Here is a 22,075-nt window from a genome sequence, read left to right as displayed (position 1 = left end):
CACAATGAGTTGCCATGTTTCTGACGCCGACAAAGTTTCAAAAGTACAGTCTTGTCTTCTCGCAGCGGCGAACCAGGCCTGCCGCCGCACGTGGCCGATGGTGGCCCGCCGGGTCCCTCTTAGTTCTCGGCAGCCTCCCCCCTCCCCCCAAGTCCCACTGTTGGCGGTGTCCCACCGGCTCCCTCTTTGTTCTCGGTAGCCCATCCGCTGGATTGCTCTCACCGAGTCCCACCTTGCTGCCGACGACCTGCCAGCCGTTCCATGAATACCGCCCCACAAAGGACCCATGGGACCACCACCACCGGGTCACGCACATTCCTTATTTTGAAATGTGTCACCATTCCTTCATTGTCTCTGGGTCTAAATCCTGGAATTCGTTTCTTACAGCAAGGTGTAAATATCATTGGCAGAAAGGCAGCAGAAGTTTAAGAAGTGACTCAGCACCAGGGTCATTCAACGATGGCCAATAAACGCTAGCATGTTCAGCAATGCCACATTCTGAAATATAACAATATTATATGGACAATTTGTATTTCCAGAGTATTTAATTGTCATATGTACCAAAACGGAACAATGAAATTTAGGGCCGCATATTTGTGCAGCAGTAGAGTTACTTCCTTACAACGCAAGAGACATAGGTTCGATCCTGCCTACAGGTGCTGTGTGTACGGAATTTGTATGTTCTCACTGTGACCGTGTAGGTTTTCTCCTGGTGCTCTGCCACCTTCTCTGGTTTCCTCCCACACTCCAAAGACATACAGGTTTGTAGGTTAATTGGCTTCTTTAAATTGTTCCTAGTGTGTAGGATAGTGCTAGTGTACAGGGTGTTAGTTGGCTGATGGGCCTAAGGGCCTGTTTCCACATTGCATCTGTAAAGTCTAAAGAAATTCTTACTTGCAGCAACACAACCGTTTTGTGAACACATTACTCTATGGGTAACATGATAAACAAAAAAAGTGTTCAATTATTAAAAAAAAAGAAAAATGGGATGGTTTATGCATTTAACGGGGAAATTGGTCTGTGTCTTTTTCTTGTTTATGTGCATGTTTGAGATTAGTTTACGGTTTTATTAAAAATATGTAAAGCACCATTTACATCTGTCATTTAACCAAATATCCACGTTTGGGCAAATGCATACCTTTGTAATGAGCAACATTCCAAAAGTTAAAATTTCCCCTTTATTGTCAATAAGTTGGCCAGCTTTCTTTGACCAGCCTGCTATGAATTCGATATTGAAAAGATTTTGAAAGAAGTAATTTTAGGTGTTTTTCCTATTCACCTTTAAAAATAAAACCCTTTGTCTTCCAGGTTAGCTACTACTTTCCCTTGAAAACCCTGTGGAGGTCATTTTTTGCTGCATTAGTGGCAGCCTTCATCTTGCGCTCCATTAATCCGTTTGGAAACAGCCGTTTGGTCTTATTTTATGTGGAGTACCACACACCCTGGTATTTATTTGAACTGATCCCTTTCATCCTGCTGGGCGTGTTTGGAGGACTGTGGGGAGCTTTCTTCATCCGTGCTAACATTGCGTGGTGTAGGCGACGGAAAACCACTAAGTTTGGCAAGTTTCCCGTCCTAGAAGTCATTACAGTGACCGTCATCACCGCAGCGATCTCTTTTCCCAACCAATACACAAGGAAGAACACTAGCGAGTTGATTAAAGAGCTTTTCACTGACTGTGGGCCACTCGAATCTTCACCACTTTGTGACTACCAGACTGATGCAAACGTCAGTAAGCTGTTGGATGATATTCCAGATCGACCCGCAGGCCAAGGAGTTTACGATGCCATTGGTAAACTGGCCCTGGCACTAATATTCAAAATTATTATGACCATTTTCACATTTGGAATTAAGGTAACAAATGTTTTATTTTCAAACTAACTACAACGTTCAGATGTTCATAGGAATCCATTAATTGTGCAATCCTTTCAAACAAAGAGTTGGGAGTTGTAGTTTTGGAAATGACAGGACTAGATAACCACACTATCTCTGTGCTTAATTGTTTCAAAGATTAGAAATGTATTACAGTAACGGACCAAAAGTTGAAAAGAGTTGTATATATTTTCCTTTTGGCGCTAAACCATGCGTGCAGAGTAGATCTTGAATTAGATCATTTATTACATTAAGCAATGTGAGACTGGTTAGCAGTGGGGTGCTTTTAGTTTTAGTTTAACAGCATGGAAAAAGGTCTTTCGGCCCACCGAGTCCACACCGATCGTCGTTCACCCATTCACACTCTCCTTCGCATCCACTTCCTACACGCTAGTGTGCTATTGAAGTAACTCGGTAGGTGACATTCTGAAGAAAGGTCCCGACCTAAAATGTCACATCCATTTTCTCCAGAGACGCTGCCTGACCCTTTTAGTTACTCCAGTATCAGTCGTTCATTTCTATTACATGGTGTGCAGTTATTTAGTCCTATATCCTTGAATGCAGAGTCTCTTGCCCAGAGTAGGTGAATTGAGGACCAGGGGACATAGGTTTAAGGTGAAGGGGAAAAGATTTAAGGGCCTGTCCCACTTTCCTGAGTTACTCACGAATTCGCCCGAGTTTTCACCTTGATTCAAACTCGGAGAATGTCCGTAGCGAGTCCGTAGGTTGCCGTAGGAGTCCGTAGATATATCGTAGCGGCTCGTTATGCCAGCTGTAGGTACTCGGGGCATCAGGTAAGTCTGGACGTTTTTTCCAGCATGTCAAAAAAGTCCATGAGTAAAAAGATAGTTGGGAGGAGGATTTCGTAGATCACAAAAGTCTTGATTTTGTTTTAAGGTCCTTTCAACTCAACAGAGGACTGTGGAAAGTAGGACAGGCCCTTTAATAGGAATTTGAGGTGTGACCTTTTCACACAAAGGGTGGTGGATGTATGGAACACGCTGCCAGTGGAGATAGTTGAGGCAGGGACTATCCCAACATTTAAGAAACAGTTAGACAGGCTCATGGATAGGGTTTAGAGGGATATGAACCAAACGCGGGCAGGTTGGACTAGTATAGCTGGGAAATGTTGGCCGGTGTGGGCGAGTTTAGCCGAAGGGCCTGTTTCCACACTATGACTATCAATTCCAAAACTACAAATCGCAACATTTTGTTTTAGAGCACATTTTTGTGCGCTGCAGTGACATATATCTGTGCAACAACATGCAAGACCTAATAGAAGCAGAAGTAGAATTAGTGTGGGTACAAAAATTGTCTTATCCATCTCTCAGTTGGTTTTTATTCATACTGCATTCTGTACTTCGTTGCAGGTACCTTCAGGTCTCTTCATTCCAAGCATGGCAATTGGTGCCATTGCTGGCAGGATAGTGGGAATTGCAGTGGAACAAATGGCCTATCATCACCATGACTGGTTCATATTTAACCAGTGGTGTAATGTTGGAGCCGACTGTGTTACACCTGGCCTGTATGCAATGGTTGGTGCTGCAGCATGTTTGGGTACGTTTGTAAACTTTATTGGCAATCCAGAATTAATCCTAGAAACAAGAAACTGCAGATGCTGGTTTACGCAGAAGGGCACAGTGTGCTGGGGTATCTCAGCGGGTCAGGCAGCATCCCTGGAGAACTTGTCTCACCTTCTGAGTTAATCCAGTACTTTGTGTCCTTCTGTTCTATTTCTAATGAGTTGGATGATCAGTCATGTTGCTATTGAATGGAGGTGAAGGCTCGAAGGGCTGAATGGCCTACTCCTGCACCTAATTTCTATGTTTCTATGTAATCCTAATGGTCCACAAGTTTGCATAGGGTAAAGTCATACTCTCCAAATAAATGTTGATGAGTTTCTCATGGGATCAGGGGAATCCTTAGAAAGCTAAATAAGGTTACATTCTCACACAGATTGATAGGGTCCGTTTGTGCAGGGGGTAGATTGAAGGGTGACGTCATTATGGTATCCTCTCAAAGCTGACAGAAAATTCATAGAAGGGAAAACACATAGATAGGTGACAAGTTTAGTTTATTTTAACTTTGAGATACAGCAATGAAACAGGCCCTTCGGCCCATAGAGTCTACGCTGACCATTGATCACCTGTTCACACTAGTTATGAAAATTATGCCAACCAAGCACAAAATATGGCATGAGGCCCACCTTGTTGCAACTAATACGAAGACAAATCAATGTTGGGTTAATTTGTTTGGAAAGAGCAAAGTACGTCATCAAAGACGCGACATAGACAATAGGTGTAGGAGTAGGCCATTTGGCCCTTTGAGCCAACACAGCCATTCAATGTGATCATGGCTGATCATCCCCATTTAATACCCCGTTCCTGCCTTTGTAAATACGCTCTTGTCAAGCTTACCCCCCTAGTCAAAAACACTAGTTCAGTCAAATTCCCCTATAAAAACCACTGAGCCTGGCCAAGCCCTTCACTGGAACGAAAACGTCACTAAACTTTAGATTTTAGATTGAACAGGGGCAAATTACCCTATACGATCAATACTAACAGTTTCCCAAACCCGCGGGTTCCCATCCTTGTCTCTGCTTCTGAAGATACAAGATACAAGATACATTTAATTGTCATTTGGACCCCTTGAGGTCCAAACGAAATGCCCCTTCAGCCTCATTGCAAGCAAGAAATACATCGAAAACGTGATGGAAGGCCACGTAGTCTCCAAGCGTCTCCCCCCCCAGTCAAGAGTCAAAGCCCCCGGCTGGCGATGGCGATCTAAAAAGGTCGCACACTAAGGTCTTTGCTTTTAGATAGAGTCCCGCGGACCAAGCCGCGCGGGGGGGCAGTGATGTTAGGCCCCGCTCCAGGAGCTCTTCAACCCCGCTACTCGGGCGGGGGAAGTCGCCGGTGGCCCTCTCTCTTCCAGGGACCCGCGGGCTCCCGGTGCCGCCGTCCACAGTCCGTTGGAACTCTCCGGTAGCAAACATTAATTACATCAATACATTATTGACAGTTTCCCAAACCAATTAGAGAGTCTCCCCATACATGTAGCACCAGAGTCCCCGGCTTCTTCCTGTTGGAGGCCGCTCGACAACGGAAACCCGACGAGAAAGGTTCTTCTCCAGTGCAGGAGATTTAAAAGCTTCCCCCCCCTCCCACCCCACCCCCCCCCCCCCACACACACACCCAACAAAAATAAGAAAAACTACATAGAAACACAGATAGAAAATAATGACAGACTGCAGAGGCCGCTGCTTACCGAACTAAGAGCTAACTAACTGAATAGTGCAACATTTACCCTGGAACTCAAAACAATCCTGCCAGGGCTAAACACTTTGGCCAATCAACAAAGCAGGGTAACTGTCTTGCAACATTATTTACATTATTTACAATTCTTTTGCAGCAATCCAATCAACTTCATGCATTTACAATACTTTGGAGGTCCTCTGTAAGGATCTCATTTATTCTGACAATGAAAGAGATATTCATATATTTCTTATCTGCAACATTGATTGCAGGCAGAGAATTCGACACTCACAACTCTCTGTGTGAAAAAGTGTTTCCTCATCTCCGTTATAAATGGCTTAAACCTTAATTCTTAAACAGTGGCCCCTGGTTCTGGACTCCCCCAACATCGGGAACATGTTTCCTGCCTCTAGAGTGTCCAAACCCTTAATAATCTTATTTGTTTCAATAAGAACCTCTCATCTTTCTAAACACCACAGAGTATACAAGCCCAGCCGCTCCATTTTCTCAGCATATGACAGTCCCACCATCCCGGGAATTAACCTTGTAAATCTACACTGCACTCCCTCAATCGCAATAATGTCCTTCCTCAAATTAGGGGACCAAAACAGCACACAATACTCCAGGTGTGGCCTCACTAGGGCCCTATACAACTGCAGAAGGACCTCTTTGCTCCTATACTCAACTCCTCTTGCTATGAAGGCCAACATGCCATTCACTTTCTTCACTGCCTGCTGTACCTGCATGCTTACTTTCATTGACTGATGAACAAGGACCCCCAGATCCCATTGTACTTCCCCTTTTCCCAACTTGACACCATTTAGATATAATCTGCCTTCCTGTTTTTGCTACCAATGTGGATAACCTCACATTTATCTACATTAATAAAGTCTTATCTAATCTAATCTAATTAAACTGCATCTGCCCACTCACCCAACCTGTCCAAGTCACCCTGCATTCTCATAGCATCCTCCTTACAGTTCACACTGCCACCCAGCTTTTTGTCATCTGCAAATTTGCTAATGTTGCTTTGAATCCCTACATCTAAATCATTGATGTATATTGCAAATAGCTGCGGTCCCAGCACCGAGCCTTGCGGTACCCCTCTTATGAGATACAATGGGCCCAAAATACCTTCAACTGATCCCATGAACACAAAAGATGTGCTTCAACTCGAGAAACAGCTGTTGTCAACAAAATCACAAGCTGATAAATTTAGACTTTGGAAATGATCCAAAGAATTGATGCTGAATCCTGTGATGTGATCCTGGGATCTTGGGATACAAGAGCTGCTCACAAGCTGATGTGCCATATGTTCATCATCGTGTTTTCTTGCAGGTCATCAGCTCGGTAACACATTCACACCTTGTTCCCACTGGAAAGGTTTAGGTTGTATCACTATACCTTTCACTTTCATGGCAACCTTTTCATAGAGGAAGCTGCTGAATACCATGTTGTAAGGGTCAAAATTGAGCCAACTCTAATGGAGCGGGTCACTCAAAATGGCTACAAGGTTTTGCTCATCTTCAGAAGCCATTTATTTTTAGAGAATAGAATAGCACTAAAAATATTATTATCACTGAAAGCACTCATGCTTTAGAAAGCAAAATGGTTCGGAAGGCACGGTGTTGCAGCAGGTAGAACGGCTGCCTCACAGCTCGAGAGACCCGAATTTGATTCTGACCTCAAGTGCTGTGTGAGTTTGCACATGACTAGGTGGGTTTCCTCAGGATGCTCCAGTTTCCTCTCACACCCCTAAGATTTGTAGGTTAATGAAATTGATTCTTGAAATTGCCCCTAGTGTGTGGGAAGTGAATCATGTGGGATAACAGAACAAGTGTGAATGGGTGAGAGTCACTGTAGACTCGATGGTCCAAAAGGCCTGTTTCCATGTTGTGTCTCTAAACTGAATTAGTCAAATTCATCAACTGGAAAATGACCACTGCAGTGAGGGGCACCTTTGGATTATCGATAGCAGGACAGAGGTGGGTAACCTATGTGGAACTTGAAAATGGTGATAAAAATTGTTCAAGACTGCATCAATAAATACATTTGTGCTTTGTAAGCTGTAGATCTTTCAAATGAGTTTGAGTTTAGTTTATTGTCACGTGTCCTATCAAAGATTGTAAGGTACAGTGAAAATCTGTTGTGTGCTAACCAAGTTGGGTTGGGATATCTATTAAGCCATACCCCTCTAAATGTTTTCAGTCATGCCCCTGTCCAAATGCTGTTTAAACAGTTTAATTATATCCGTCTCTGGCAACTCATTCTAAATACCACAATCCTTTGTATGAAAATGTTGTTCCACAGACCCATATTAAATCGTTCCCCTCTCCCTTTATATGAGAGTTGTGTGTGGGAACTGAGAACTTCTCTCCGATCTTCACCCTTTGGGAACATCTAAAGATTCAAATAGGCCTAAGCTGTACAACCCCCAAAAAATTAGTTTTGATGTCAAAATGAGCTGTTCCACCTTTAGTCGTTTTAGATTCGAACAGCTTCAGCATTATTCCATCTATCTTTTTAGTTGTAAAGCCCTTGCACTTTGCAATATAGACTCTGAAATCAATAAAGCAATCTTTGCAGGATATTCATTTGTAACCAATGACCCTGTCCAGATTAGTAAGGCAATAGACAATAGGTGCAGGAATAGGCCATTCGGCCCTTTGAGCCAGCACCTCCATTCATGGCTGATCATCCACAATCAGTACCCCTTTCTGGCTTAAGCCCTCCATTCACCACCTCCAGTTTAAATTCCATTTGGAATATTTTGGAGGACCAAGAAACCAAGAAACCCCGTTCCTTCCTTCTCCCCTAGACTCCTTTATCTTTAAGACCCCTATCTAACTCTCTCTTGAAATCAAGGGTGTGAAGGATTATGAGGAGAAGGCTGGAGAATGGGGTTGAGAGGGAAAGATAGATCAGCAATGATGGGATGGCGGTGTAGACACGATGGGCTGAATGGTCTAATTCTGCTCTGATGACATGAAGTTAGGACAATTAATTCAGCGAGATAGATGGCACAAAACGGATGAAGCTGTAAATTAGACAGAAGATACAGTGTGGAAAGAGGCCCTTCAGCCCACTGAGACCGTGCCGACCAGTGATCAACCGTACACTAGCACTATCCTACACACTGGAGACAATTTACAATTTTTTTACCAAAGTCATTGTCTGAACAAGGAGGTTTCCCACAATATAAAATTCTTGTCGCATTGCTCAGCAAAGAGATGAGCTGGTCTAATGAATGGAAGAGAGGTGATCTTAAAAAATAGTATAGATAGAAAATTATTCCACAAAACACATAAAATGCAGGAGGAACTTGATGGGTCAAGCAGCATATGTGGAGAGAATGGACAGACAACGTTCGGATCAGGGCCCTTATTTAGACGTGAAGTCTGACCTGAAACGTTGTCTGTCCATTCTCCCCACAGATGCTGCCTGAGCTTCTGTATTACCTTTTGTTTCCCTCAAGATTTCAGCATTGGCAGTTCCTTGAATCTCCCTCAGGAAAATTATCACACCTTCTTAGTTTAGAGATACGGCATGGAAATAGGTCCTTCGGCCCATCGAGTCCGCGTGGACCAGCGATTATCTTACACACTAGGGACAATTTACAATCTTTGCCAAAGCCAATTAATCTACAAACTTGTATATCTTTGGAGTGTGGAAGAAATCAGAGCACCCAGAGAAAACCCACACAGTCATGGGGAGAACGTACAAATTCCGTACAAACAGCACCTGTAGTCAGGACTGAACACGGATCTCTGGCGCTATAAGGCAGCAACTCTACCGCTGCACTAACGTGCTGCCCATTCTCTGGCAGTAATTTTTTTTCCGTTTGTTTTACAGGCGGTGTGACCCGGATGACTGTTTCCCTGGTGGTAATTGTGTTTGAATTAACCGGTGGGCTGGAGTACATCGTTCCCCTCATGGCAGCTGTGATGACAAGCAAGTGGGTGGGAGACGCGTTTGGCAGAGAGGGCATTTACGAATCGCACATCCGCCTGAATGGGTATCCGTTCCTGGACGCTAAAGAAGAGTTCACCCATACAACGCTGGCAGCGGACGTGATGCGTCCTCGGAGCAATGAAGCACCTCTCTCGGTCCTGACACAGGACGATATGACAGTCGAAGACCTAGAAATGACGATTAATGAATCAACGTATAATGGTTTTCCTGTCATTGTTTCAAAAGAGTCGCAAAGATTGGTTGGATTTGCACTCCGAAGGGATATAACTATTGCATTAGGTATGGTTTAGTTTAGTTTAGAAATACAGTGCAGACACAGGCCTTCGACTCACTGAGCCTGTGTCAACCAGCAATCACCCCGTAAACTAGCACTACCCTGCACACTAGGGACAATTTACAATTTTTACCAAAGCCAATTAGCCTGCAAACCTGTGTGTCTTTGAACTGGGGGAGGAAACCAGAGCACCCGGAGAAAACCCACGTGGTCACAGGGAGAACGTACAAACTCTATACAGATGACACCCATAGTCAGGATTGAACCCGGGTTTCTGGGGCTGCAAGGCAGCAACTCTACCGCTGCGTCACCATGCCGCCCAATGGCTTCAGTACGGGTTGTATATTGTGTATGTTCACACACGCATAAAGGCATAGTCATGGAGTCATACAGCGTGGAAACAGGCTCTTGGGCCCAACATGCCATTACAATTACGATGCCCCATCTACACTAGTCCCATCTGCCTGTGTTTGGCTCATATCCGTCTAAACCTTTCCTATCCATGTACCTATCTGAAAGTCTTTTAAATGTTGTTATAATACCCACATCTTTGGAATTCGCTCATTGGATACAGTGAATGTGATCTTTTAAATCAGGAGTGTGAACTCACTTTGCTAAGTGTTTTTCTGCTCAGAAAACCTTTCGCTTTCTATCTGAAAATGTGGTCCATGAAGGAAGGTGGCAAAAGCACAGTTAATTAATCATCATAGCCCAATAATCATTACAGCTCAATTTTGCCAGCAACTCCCATATCTTGAAAATTATATTTCAAAGGCATATTTCAAAACAGTAACCAGTGAGATAAAACCGTGAAGTTACATTTGAAATATACAGATCAAGCAGACATAAATAGTATTTACAGATCACTGTTTAAAGGGAGGCTGCAGATCTAAATAAATCAAACCCACAGACCGATGTTGTGTGTTGGTGTTCTGACTGCATGAAAGTTATTGGAAAAAGAAAAATGAAAGGAGCTTCTTTAAAAATAAGCCTTAGGAAACAAGTGATGAAGAGCAGGAGGCAAGCAGAATGTTAATAATAATAATAATAATACATTTTATTTGCGGGCGCCTTTCAAAGTCTCAAGGACACCTTACAGAAATTAACAAAAGAGAAAAAACATAGTCGGAGTAAAATAAATAATAGTTTTCCTGAAAGTGGGAGTTAAGTGCTGCAGTGTCCATTTCAGCTGCTATTTGCTCTCCACTGCCCCATCCCACTCTGACATCCACCTTATTAAAATGCAGTGGGTTCACCAGTGCAGAGGCTTGGGAGGTTGGTGGAACATTAGTGGAAAAGCAGAGGACTGTATCAGAAGGGTTCGCAGTTCTCACTGCAGATGCTGGTTTATACCGAAGATAGACACCAAATGCTGGAGTAACTCAGCGGGTCAGGCAGCATCTCTGGAGAAAAAGAATAGGTGACATTTCAGTTTGTCCTTTTGAGGGTTCTTAGTTTGGGTATTCGTGCATCATTTTGGAATTCATATGTTTTTTGTCAAGGTGTAGATGGGATCAATATTAAGAGAAAGAGAGAGAAAATAATATCATTGTGTACTCCAATTTTCCAAGGACAGGCTGTGCTCATGCTGAGCAGGCGGCATCCTCTGTCTCAGCTTCTCATTTTCAGTACAACCTACAAGTTTATGATTATTGTAGAAACAAGAAACTGTAGATGCTGGTTTACAGGAAAAAAACCCACAAAGTACTGGAGTAACACAGCTAATCAGTCAGCATCCCCAGAGAACATGTAAGGTGACATTTTGGGTCGGGACCCTTCTTCAGACATTGCAGGTGATGAGGGATAAACGGGGAATAAAGAAAGCTGGAAGAGAATCCCTCCCACCCCTTCCCAATCAGTCTGAAGAAGAGTCCGGAACTAAAACGTCACCTATCCATGTTCTCCAGAGATGCTGCCGGACCCGCTAAGTAGCTCCTGCACTTTGTACCCTTTTGTGTAGATCAGCATCTGTAGTTGCCAACATCTCTTCCAGCTTTTTGCCCCCACCACAATCAGTGTGAAGACGGATTCCGACCCCCGAAACATCACCTGTCCATGTTCTTCATAAGTTCTAGGAACAGAATTAGGCAATTCGGTCTATCAGGTCTACTTCGCTATTCAATTATGGCTGATTTTTTCCCCCTCAACCCCATTCTCCTGCCTTCTCCCCATGACCTCTGACACCCATACTAATCATGTTCTCCAGGGATGCTGCCTGACCTGCTGAGTTACTCCAGCACTTTGTGACTTTGTTTAGTTCATGAGTATTGTTGCACACTGCACATTGCAAATGTCGGGGCACACGTACTTCAATAATAGTTATTATTGAAAGCAAGATTAAACAATGCAAATGTGCTGAAATAATCAACCGCCCTGAATCCTGAGTTCCTGATAATTGAAGCAGATTTTCAAATTTGATTTTTTTTTTATCCTCTCCTTTCAGAAAATTCTAGAAGAAAGCAAGAAGGCATTGTCAGCAGTTCCAGGGTTCACTTCACCCAGCACGCTCCGACACTTCCAGCAGACAGCCCACGCCCATTGAAGCTGCGAAGCATTCTTGATATGAGCCCATTCACGGTCACAGACCATACGCCTATGGAGATTGTAGTGGACATCTTCCGCAAGCTGGGCCTGAGGCAGTGCCTTGTAACGCACAATGGGTAAGTCATGTTCAGAATCACACCCTCAGGAAAATGTTTGGCCCACAGTAATTCTGACTGCCGAGACTTAAAGGATAAATTTCACTGTAATTCCTCCAGAGTTTTAATCATTAGCTGAAAGAAAACAACACGAGGATGCGCTGGAAATGGAAGAAGTTTCAAGCTATTTAGCACGTGCGGAGAAGCAGTCAAGAGGGAAAGAAACATGTAAAACAATCTATTAAATTTGTGGAGGCTTTAAGAATGGGTTTTCCGTGATACTCTCTAAACACAGTGAGGGTTTGGTATTGTGGATGAAAGGCTTGTTGGGCATTGATAATTGTGCAGAGCTGCAGAGAGTGGGCTACATGGAAATCCAGTAGACCTTTCTTAGTGTTAGTACACAAAAGGGCAGACATAGGCCAATTTTTGTTCAAAAGGAGGCAGCAAGGAGCAAATGGATTGGTGTACACTCGTGAAGCAAAGGTTGTTTCTCATCAACATCACCCAGAAGAGAAATCATGGGTTAAGAGTGTTTGATTGTCATAGTCATCAGTAATGGAACAATGAAATTCTCACCTGCTGCAGCTTCACAGGCCCATTAACGCAATAACACAGCAAATAAATTTGCAATAATCAATAACACAATAAAATATCAGTTATTCTAGGTAACCGTAATAGTACAAACCGAAAAACCTTGCGTAAAACTAAATCCATTGTAGGCTGTTGCTAGGGTAGGGTTGTGGTTAGGGTTGTGGCATGTGGTTCAAGATCTTGATGGTTGACAGTTCTCACTATGACTCAGTCTTGCTTCTTCAAATTATAATTTTTACGAAAATCGTCAATGATCAGTAACAGAGGCTAAGTTCCAAACCATCGCAGGCGAATGCTGTGCTACCCTCCTGATTGCTAAAGGGCAATACATCTTGAATGCACAAAATTTCTATTTATGTGTAAAGTGAATTCAGGCTTTGGCTGCATCCAAGGTTCTACAGTCGGTGGAGATTGCCATGCCTAATAAATAGCTCTTATCAACTCCTTACACAACAACATTAATCTCTGCCCATACAAATCAAATTGAAAATGTCAACACCTTTGAAAAATTTCAACGGTCAATAGTATTTTGTACATTTGAGCAGATCCATTTTAGAATGAAATAGAGAGTGGAATTAAATCTCAAATTCCCTGTCAGAGTAAGAAGTGCACACACTCTGCTTTGTCCTGTTCTTTATTCATTATTCTCCATTTTACCATCATGTTGACTGCTTGTTAACCTCTTCTTGTTAATCTCGTCTCAAGTCATATTATTCTGACCTGAAGGCCAGAATATTATCATTCTTCTCAAGTTCCTCGGAAAGGTGTTTTTTCCTCAAACCTGCTTTATTCTGTGTGATTAAATCGTATCCATAAGGTGTGAGAATGGGTTTCAGGATTTAGACTCATGGATATTCTGGTCCTGATTCCCTGTATTTTACCTTATTATCTATAATGCACGATTCAGGGGTGGATAGTCTAAATGTCTCTTCTCTCTTTCCCAGTTCTGAATAAAAGGTCTTGGACCTGAAATGTTAACTCTGTTTCTCTTTCCACAGCTGATGCCTGACCTGCTGTTTCCAGCATTTTCTGTTTTTTTCACTAGTTGCTAGAATATTTTCAAATTTCCTTGATGCATATAGTTATGATAGCATTCTAGAAACTTGACATCCTCCAAAACAGAACAGCCTGGATGATTGTTACCGTAAATATTCACTCCATCCTCCACTTGTCCTGCATTATCACCTATAGAATGCAATTCAAGAATAGGGCCAAGAAAACAGGAGCAGGAGAAAGCTTCCTGGAGTTGAAGTGGGCCACATGGTTCGTCAAGTATGTTCTCTCATTCAATATGATCTTGGCTAGCACATGCCTCAATTTACAAGGTTTACATGATCCAATTCTAGCACATGCCTCAATTTACAAGGTTTACATGAGATATCGTGTGCATTCACATTTAATTGGCACCTTATCAAATGCCTTCTGAAAGTGCAAGTAAACTGCATCTGATAGGCTTCCCAGACCTTTGACCCTGATTGTTTTATCTCTAAGAATCCCGCCAAATATGTCAAACATGATTTATTTCATAAAATTGTATTTAAATAACCTTCTAAAGAATTATTTATTCCTTGATCATAGACAGCATAATATTCTCGAATATTAAACTAAATGGCCTATACTTTCCCGCTTTATGCCTCTCTCCCTTCTTGAACAAGGGTATCACATTTAATTTTTTCCATAATGCTGGTACCCTCCCAGAATTAAGTGAGTTTTGGAACACTTCACCTCATGGGCTTGAAAGTCCCTGAAGCCACCTCCTGTAAACCCCTTGTTATTGAGGACTGGGTTGCAAAGAAACATCTTCACCCAGAGGGTAATGAATCTTAGAAACGCTCGACTCAAGATGGCCATAACTCCCTGAAATCCAAAATTGGATTTTAGCATACTTGAAGAGAATCAACATTATGGGGTTAATCCAAGAAAGTGGCGCTGAGGTAAAAGATCTACCCACATTTTACTGAGGGAGAAAAATGGCCTCTTCCAGATTATGTTTCTTGTGTGTCATAAATGATTCATACATGTATGCACTTGTCAGTGCTTCCCTTTATTATTCATTTGCTTCTTTTCCTGGATTTATTTATCACCGGGACAGGAGCAAATCGACCTTGATTTTTAGTCGGCTACCAACCCTTTGTTTCTACATTCTACCTCCAGCTGGGAGTGTCTGCCTTACTTCTTAGTTTCTGCTGTTGCAAAAATGTTTATAAGGTCAGTAGGTGACACTCCCAACACACTGTAGCTGAATTTATTCAATGTGGAAACAGACCCTTCAGCCAATCTTGTCCACACTGGCCAACATGCCCCATCTACACTGGTCCCACCTGCCTGCATTACGCTCATGTCCCTCTAAACCTGTCCTATCCATGTACCTGTCAAAACATTGCGATAGTACCAGCCTCAACCTATCTTCTACGGCAGCTTGTTTCATACACCCCGCCCCTCCCACTCTTTAAAACGTTACCCCTCAGGTTCCTATTAAATCTTTCCCCCCTTACCTTGAACCTATGTCCTCTGGTTCTCGACTCCTGTACTCTGGGCAAGTGACTCTGTGCGCTTACCTAATCTATTCCTCTCATGATTTTGTGCATCTCTAATAACATCACCCCACATCATCCTGCATTCCAAGGAATAATCCTAGCTTGCTCAACCTCTCCCTATAGCTCAGACCCTTGAGTCCTGGCAACATCCTCATAAATCCTCTCTGCACCCTTTCCAGCTTGATAACAAACTTCCTATAACATGGTGCCCAAAACTGAACACAACACTCTAAATGTGGCCTCACCAACGTCTTATACAACTGCAACATGACCTCGCAACTCGATGTGAAATAAAGTAGAAATCTTTCACCCATGTCGATCTTTGCACTGAGGACAGGAATATCAGCCTTCAGATATCACTAGTTTTTCACAAGGCACACTGAAAATTGCTGGTTGTAAAAATGAAATAGAACATGGTTTGCTTTTTGGCAGTGTCCAATTGATAGTGTTCATTTTTGTGGTCACTTGATGTGAGCGCCCTCTGCTGGCTCAGGTATATATCCTCTGATGACGGTAGCTGAACAGTGAAATAATTAATTTCCCTGTACCTGTATTTCACACTGCACAATTGCTGAGGCATTGGGAATTTTTACATTGGACATAGGGTGAGATTGTTCTCACTGGAGCACCGGCATGGACAGCAATAGTGCTAGACTGCCTTCTTCAACCACTGCAGTCGATTTGGTGTTGGTACTCAATAGTCAAGAGTATTTTATTGTCATGTCTCGAATAAGAACAATTAAATACTAGCAGTAGCACAACAGATATGTAAACATATTTCTCTATAAAACCAATAATAAACAACAAAAAAAGTATATATATATATATATATATAAATTTTCGCTGTTTATATATATATATATATATATAGATATAGATATATACATACACAGACAAATAAATCGTGCAAAAAAATAATGTCCCCAAGTCTATGTAATTCAGGGATCATTTGGAAGTTTTAGTTGGTTGTAGAGAAGAAGCTGCTCCTGAACCTGGCCGTTACAGTTTTCAGGTGCCTATACCTAGGTGCCTATACCAGTCTGAAGAAAGGTTTCGGCCCGAAACGTCCCCTATTTCCTTCGCTCCATAGATGCTGCTGCACCGCTGAGTTTCTCCAGCAATTTTGTGTACCTTATACCTTCTGCTCGATGGCAGGAGTAAAATGAGAGCGTGGACAGTGTGGTGTGGGGCTCTGATGATGCTGACTGCCATTCTGAGGCAGTGACTCTCGTTGATAGATCCCAGAATTGTAGGAATTGTAAAATATTAATGAAGTGTGTTGGAGGCGCAGAGATATATTTCGATTTAATCAGTCAATCAGGATGGTGTAAAACATGGAGGAAACTCTGGGTGGTATATGGAGGCAATACACAGCAATGGCAAATTGCAGTGTTTCAGGAAAACCAATCGTGTTTTTCGAAAGTATTTCTTCCAAAATATCTCGACAATTTCTCAACAATAACTTGCTTTCTTTAATGGGAGGTGAGCTATTGTTCCCATTAAAGGATGCAGGAGCTGCTTAAATCTCCTATTAAAGTGGGGGTTATTCTTCCAGGGAGCAGGGCGGGCCTTGATCTGGTGAATTTTAAAAAATTGACCATATCTTTTAGTATACAGTAAACCCTCGTTAATTCGGACTGCTTTATAACAGATTTCAGTTATAATGGACAGGCCTACTGATCTTCATGGCCAGGACAGGCTGCCGCGTCCACCCCCAGCCCGCACCGCCATCCCTGGACGCTTGCAGGCTGGCTGCCATCGCCACCCCACAAAGCCGCACATGGCCGGTTCCAGGCCGGATGTACACCGTCGTCCTACACACCTTCCCCAGCCACTCCCAGGCCATGCCTGTCACCGCCCCTTACCAGCACTACGGGCGCCCATCGGCCGCGACCAATACTGCCGATCATCGCCTCTCCCCCCCCGCCGCCACGCACTTGATTCTAGCCCCAATACCACGCTGAGAGTCTGAAAAAGGGTCCTGACCCAGAAAATAACCTATCCATGTTCTCCAGAGGTGCTGCTTGACCTGCTGAGTTACTCCAGCACTTTGTAACCAGCATCTGCAGCTCTTTGTTCCCACTACTTTTACAATTATATCATATTACTAGGTAATCGAACAATCGGCAATAACGGATACCATTCTCCACCCCACCCCTAAAGTCCATTATAATGGGTGTTTACTGGCTTAATTGTGCTTTTTCTTCATCCTTCTGCCATCTTTGCTGATGTGTTAGCCAGGACAATGACGAGAAGTAGTTGCAGTCATTAGACAAGCGAGGTCCAAGAGTAACCCAGATCATTTTATCTCTCCCCACCCCACTTCCATGGCAGCATTGTTTCCTGCACGTGCCTGCCATTATCCCAGGGTCTGATGCCTACTCACCGTTTCCCCGTACTGTACGCATCAGCATGCTGTGGTGTGAAAATGCAAATGTTTAGACTTTATATGTTAGAAATACAACGTGGAAGCAGGCCCTTGGCCCACTAAGTCCGCACAGACCAGCGATCACCCGTATACTATCGCTGTCTTACACAATAGGGACGTTTTTTTTACACTTTACAGAAGCCAATTAATCTACAAACCTGAACTTCTTTGGAGTGTGGGAGGAAACTGGAGCACACAGAGAAAACCCATACGGTCACAGGGAGAACGTACAAGCTCCATACACACAGCATCTGAGGTCATGGTTGAACTCGGAACTTTGGCCCCTCTGAGACCGCAACTCTACAGCTGCCCACTGTGCTGTCCAAAACAACGTTGTAGCACACAATACTGCTTTGGCTTTTTGTTTTAGGTTTTCTAATTCCAGTTCATGCTGTTTTTCGCAGATCTGTGCAACATGATGCCACTTTTGGTTAGCCAGTGCAGGTTTCCATTTCCTTTTTCACAGCTCAGCTTCAGTTTTCAGCCACTTTGTTCCCCACCTTATTCAACCTTGACGAACCAACAATGCATTTGATTTACCAAAATATTTTGAGGGGAAAAAGGAACATTGTGCTGAATAACATTTAGAAACAGTCTTAATAATAAGTTTGAATAATGAAAACTCTAACTTCAGAAGGTAATGTGCACTTCTCTCTCCATTCAGCTTTTTAAAAAACTGATCTGTGAACATCCTTCCATATATTTGCTTCACCCATCTGCATGTTACGCCACAAGGCCTGTTAAGCACTCAAAGTGAAAATGGCTTGGAATTGCATGAAGTATATATAATAGCACAATGCTTTGTGAACTAGCATGGAATTCGTTTCTTCACTTGGTTTAACCTGAAGTGTTAAGTCCGTTAGACACTGATGACAATTTTCACAGTGAAACTCAGCAGTCTCTAGCTGATGGCTCCATGGATTACGAGGCCAAGACTTGTAGACAATAATATGCACCTGTTCTACTGCTAATAATGCAAACCTATCCTTTGAGGTGCTTGTAATCATCATAATCAATGCCATGAATGAAATATAATCATTCATTTTTATTGAGTTGCGAGGTGGGGGGGGGGGAGGGGGGGAGGAAGGGTTGCTTTATGCTTGATTCTGAAGCTTTAACTGAAATGAGGGAGGCATGTTATTATTATTTTTAGCTTTTATGTATTTTAGTTGCTGCATTTTGTCATGCATTTTACTTTTAATTAGTTTCTACAGCCTGTTTTCCGGTTGTACAAACTTAATTTGCTTCATTTTATCGCAACACGCAGTCATTAGCATAACATGGTCTGTTTCAGGAATATCTTGGGGATCATCACAAAGAAGAACATATTAGAACACCTCGAGCAACTAAAACAACACGTCGAACCTTTGGTGATTAGTCATGGCAGATCTGCTAAATAGAGGAATACACTCTTTTTAAAAACTGCTGTGCGAGGAAGCATGAAACTGTGATATGAATAACATTGAAAAACTACTCAAAATTGTTTTTATATTTGGGAACAGCTGAGATCACATATCTTATTGACTACTTAAGTAAGAACCATACAAGCTTGTCTAACCTCTAGCTGTGAAGAAGTCTTCATCTCATTTTTCTTTAATTAAGACTGGATTAAATACACCAGACATCGGTGATGTATTTTATTATCACTGAGAACTGTGCTCTTTCTATTCCTGCCAGAGGCTTTAAGTGTCTGAAGACCATCAGTCCTCTAACTTTCTATTCATTGTCCAGTCAGCCAGACCCGAGCTCAGTATAAAGGAAAGTGAACAACCAGATGCAGCATCTGTGGCTCTTTTTTATCTGCGGTGTGACCTCTGTTATCTTTTCAGCCACCATGTGCATGCATATGTTTCAACTTGTTATTCACTGACAGGTAAATGTTGAAACTTAGTGTGGACTACTGACCTAAGAAAATTAATTTACAGGCACAGTACAGGTCCATCCGATTTTCAGGCAGCCTTGGTTCCAGAGCCTTTCTGGATTATCAGTTTCACCGGACCGACAGAGGTCATGGCTTCTAAGAGGAGTCCAATGGTACTGGAACGGTCCATCTGGGCTGCAGAGGAGCCGAGATACCGGCCTGCAAGGTCGGCCACGGAGGTTGGCCGTAGGAACGATCTACCGGCTCCAGCCGGGCCGGAGTTCTAGAGCCACGGCTGATCGGTCGCGGAAGTCCCGATGAGGTTGTGACCAGTCGCCCCACCTGGTCTAGGCACCACATTTTCGGTGGGACTTCCGGAGAGGATTTCAAGTTATGCTCATGTCATTTTGTCCAGATTAAAGGAGATGTCGGACCACCAGTTTAGACGTACTCACAACGTGCTGCGTCAAATAATTTAGAATCGCCCATTGTCATTTATTGTCTTGTCACTGATATCCCTCTTGTCTATTTTTAGTCCGTCCCAACAGGCTGCGTTCTTCATCTCTGGCAGTCTGTGCTGATGCAGATGCAGAAGGTGGCTCTGTTCCCGAGTCATGGGGAGTTGCTATAGGGAAGATGTTGTTCAGCTGGAAAGAGTGCAGAAATGATTTACGAGGATTTACAAGGACTTGAGGGCCTGAGTTATTGGGAGATGTTGGGCAGGCTTGGACTATATTCCTTGGAGATGTTTATATAAGGGCCTGGCTCTGCATTTTTTACATTGCTTATGCACAATCCAGACCACAGATCACAACAAAATCCTTGTTCCCTGCACTTAGGCAATCTATTGACAGAACATAGACCAGTACCGACCTGGAACATGCCCTTCGGCACACTATGTTTGTGTCGAACATGATTCCAAGTTAAACTGCTCTCATCGGCCTGTACATAATCTATATTCCTCTATTCCATGCACATAAAAGACTCTTAAACGCCATTATTGTGTCTGTCCACCACCGCCCATGGCATTCCAGGCCCCTTCCACTCTAGGTGCAAAAAACGACCACGCTCATCTTCATTAAACTTTTCCCCTCTCACCTTATTGCTATGCCCTCCAGTGTTGGACGTTTCCACCCTGGGAGAAAGGTTCTGACTGGCTACCTATCTATGGGGAATACCCCGCTATGCCTCTCATAATTTTATAAACATAAATGGGCAAACAAGGGGCAGCACGGTGGCGCAGCGGTAGAGTTGCTGCCTTACAGTGTCAGAGACCCGGGTTCAAACTTGACCACGGGTGCTGTCTGTATGGACTTTGTATGTTCTCCCCGTGACCGCGTGGGTTTTCTCCGGGAGCTCTGGTTTGCTCCCACATTCCAAAGATGTGGAAGTTTGTAGGGTGAAATTGGAAATTGTCCCTAAGTGTGTATGATAGTGTTAGTGTACGCTGGTCGGGGTGGACTCGGCAGGCCGATGGTTCTGTTCCCATGCTGTATCTCCAAACTAAAGTAATGTCTAAACTAAACACAGTCCCACGGGTTCTATGTCCACAAATTTATTTTTGCTCTCTAGGGGAACAGGTTTATTTTATTCCCTACCAAAACTTTCCCCGGGATCAATAGCTGATCCTCATTGATAAGTGAAATATTCAGAGAGCTGGAACCGGCCCCAGTCTCAAAAATAATGGCAGTCGCATCAACAGGAGCCCTCTCTGTTATGTTGAAAGTCATTACCCCGCTTTCTAGCTCTTTATATCATGGTATCCATTCATTGTTTCCTCTAATACGAATGAAAAGTCCTTCAGCCCAGCGATCTCTTCTGGTGGTAATACAAGCCAAAATGTAATGCCATTGGTGTGTGTGTGTGTGTGTGCGTAAGACACCATTAAAAAAAACATTTTGTTGTAAATCTGAGCATGTAATTTTATAAATTGCACACAAAATGATTTTTGCAGAAAATTAGATTCCATCTTTTTTTTTTCATTTGAACTGATTTTTAAATTATATTTTAAGTAATTGCCTTTTATGGATTTGCCTTTTGTTTTTACAACGATAGTCGGATGCACGTTTTGCTTTGTGCTTTATAGCTCATGGTCAACATTGCTACAGTGTTAAGAGATCATAGACATCACCTTCCAATGTGTTTGATGTTTAACAGTGGAATTGGTATGTATCAAACATTGCTTCATCCCCTCAGGTTTAGGCTGCTGCGAGATCCCCATGCTGAATATTCCCAAGTTGTTTAGTTTTGGAAATGATCAGTGTATTCCATCCTCCACATCTCCACCAACCCACCTTTCCCATTCCCAATCCCCAGCTGACCAAAGGCAAAGATGCTTCCTGCTAATTTGTTCATAGTTCACGTTTCATGCATCCTGCTGCCGTTATTATACTAACCGGATCAGTGAGGACGGTGACTATCCGATTTTACTTTCTGCTTTCTTCCGAATAATTCTATCAAATCCTAACGCTGATGTCACACCCTGTACTTTTTTTTTGATCAATGAAATTAACAAAACAAATCTTAAATATTGTTTCTTGGGGGTGTACACGTTCCAGCCATTACTATTTGGAGTACCATTTAGGGTGACACTATTAGCGTGCCAGTCCCACGCTGATATTGATCATCGCCAGTGGGAATGGCA

The 22,075-nt window shown here is 43.0% G+C and overlaps 1 protein-coding gene across 4 annotated transcripts in view; it reads left to right on the top strand.

Moving 5' to 3' along the window:
* clcn3 (chloride channel 3) overlaps positions 1-22,075 on the top strand; it is a 118,327-nt gene that overhangs the window by 95,568 nt on the left and 684 nt on the right. For 3 of the 4 annotated variants that reach the window (XM_055632339.1, XM_055632338.1, XM_055632340.1), the window contains 5 exons: positions 1,309-1,854; positions 3,243-3,429; positions 8,979-9,377; positions 11,816-12,032; positions 18,865-18,940. In XM_055632339.1, coding sequence (XP_055488314.1) covers positions 1,309-1,854; positions 3,243-3,429; positions 8,979-9,377; positions 11,816-12,032; positions 18,865-18,940 — 1,425 coding nt within the window. The remainder of the gene's footprint in view (positions 1-1,308; positions 1,855-3,242; positions 3,430-8,978; positions 9,378-11,815; positions 12,033-18,864; positions 18,941-22,075) is intronic. The other variant, XM_055632341.1, reaches the window with a different exon arrangement.

Source organism: Leucoraja erinacea, chromosome 3 (assembly GCF_028641065.1).
Source record: "Leucoraja erinacea ecotype New England chromosome 3, Leri_hhj_1, whole genome shotgun sequence".
NCBI classification, from domain to species: Eukaryota; Metazoa; Chordata; class Chondrichthyes; order Rajiformes; family Rajidae; genus Leucoraja; species Leucoraja erinaceus.
Note: the sequence above shows the minus strand (reverse complement) of the source record. Positions and strands in the feature narration are given on the sequence as shown.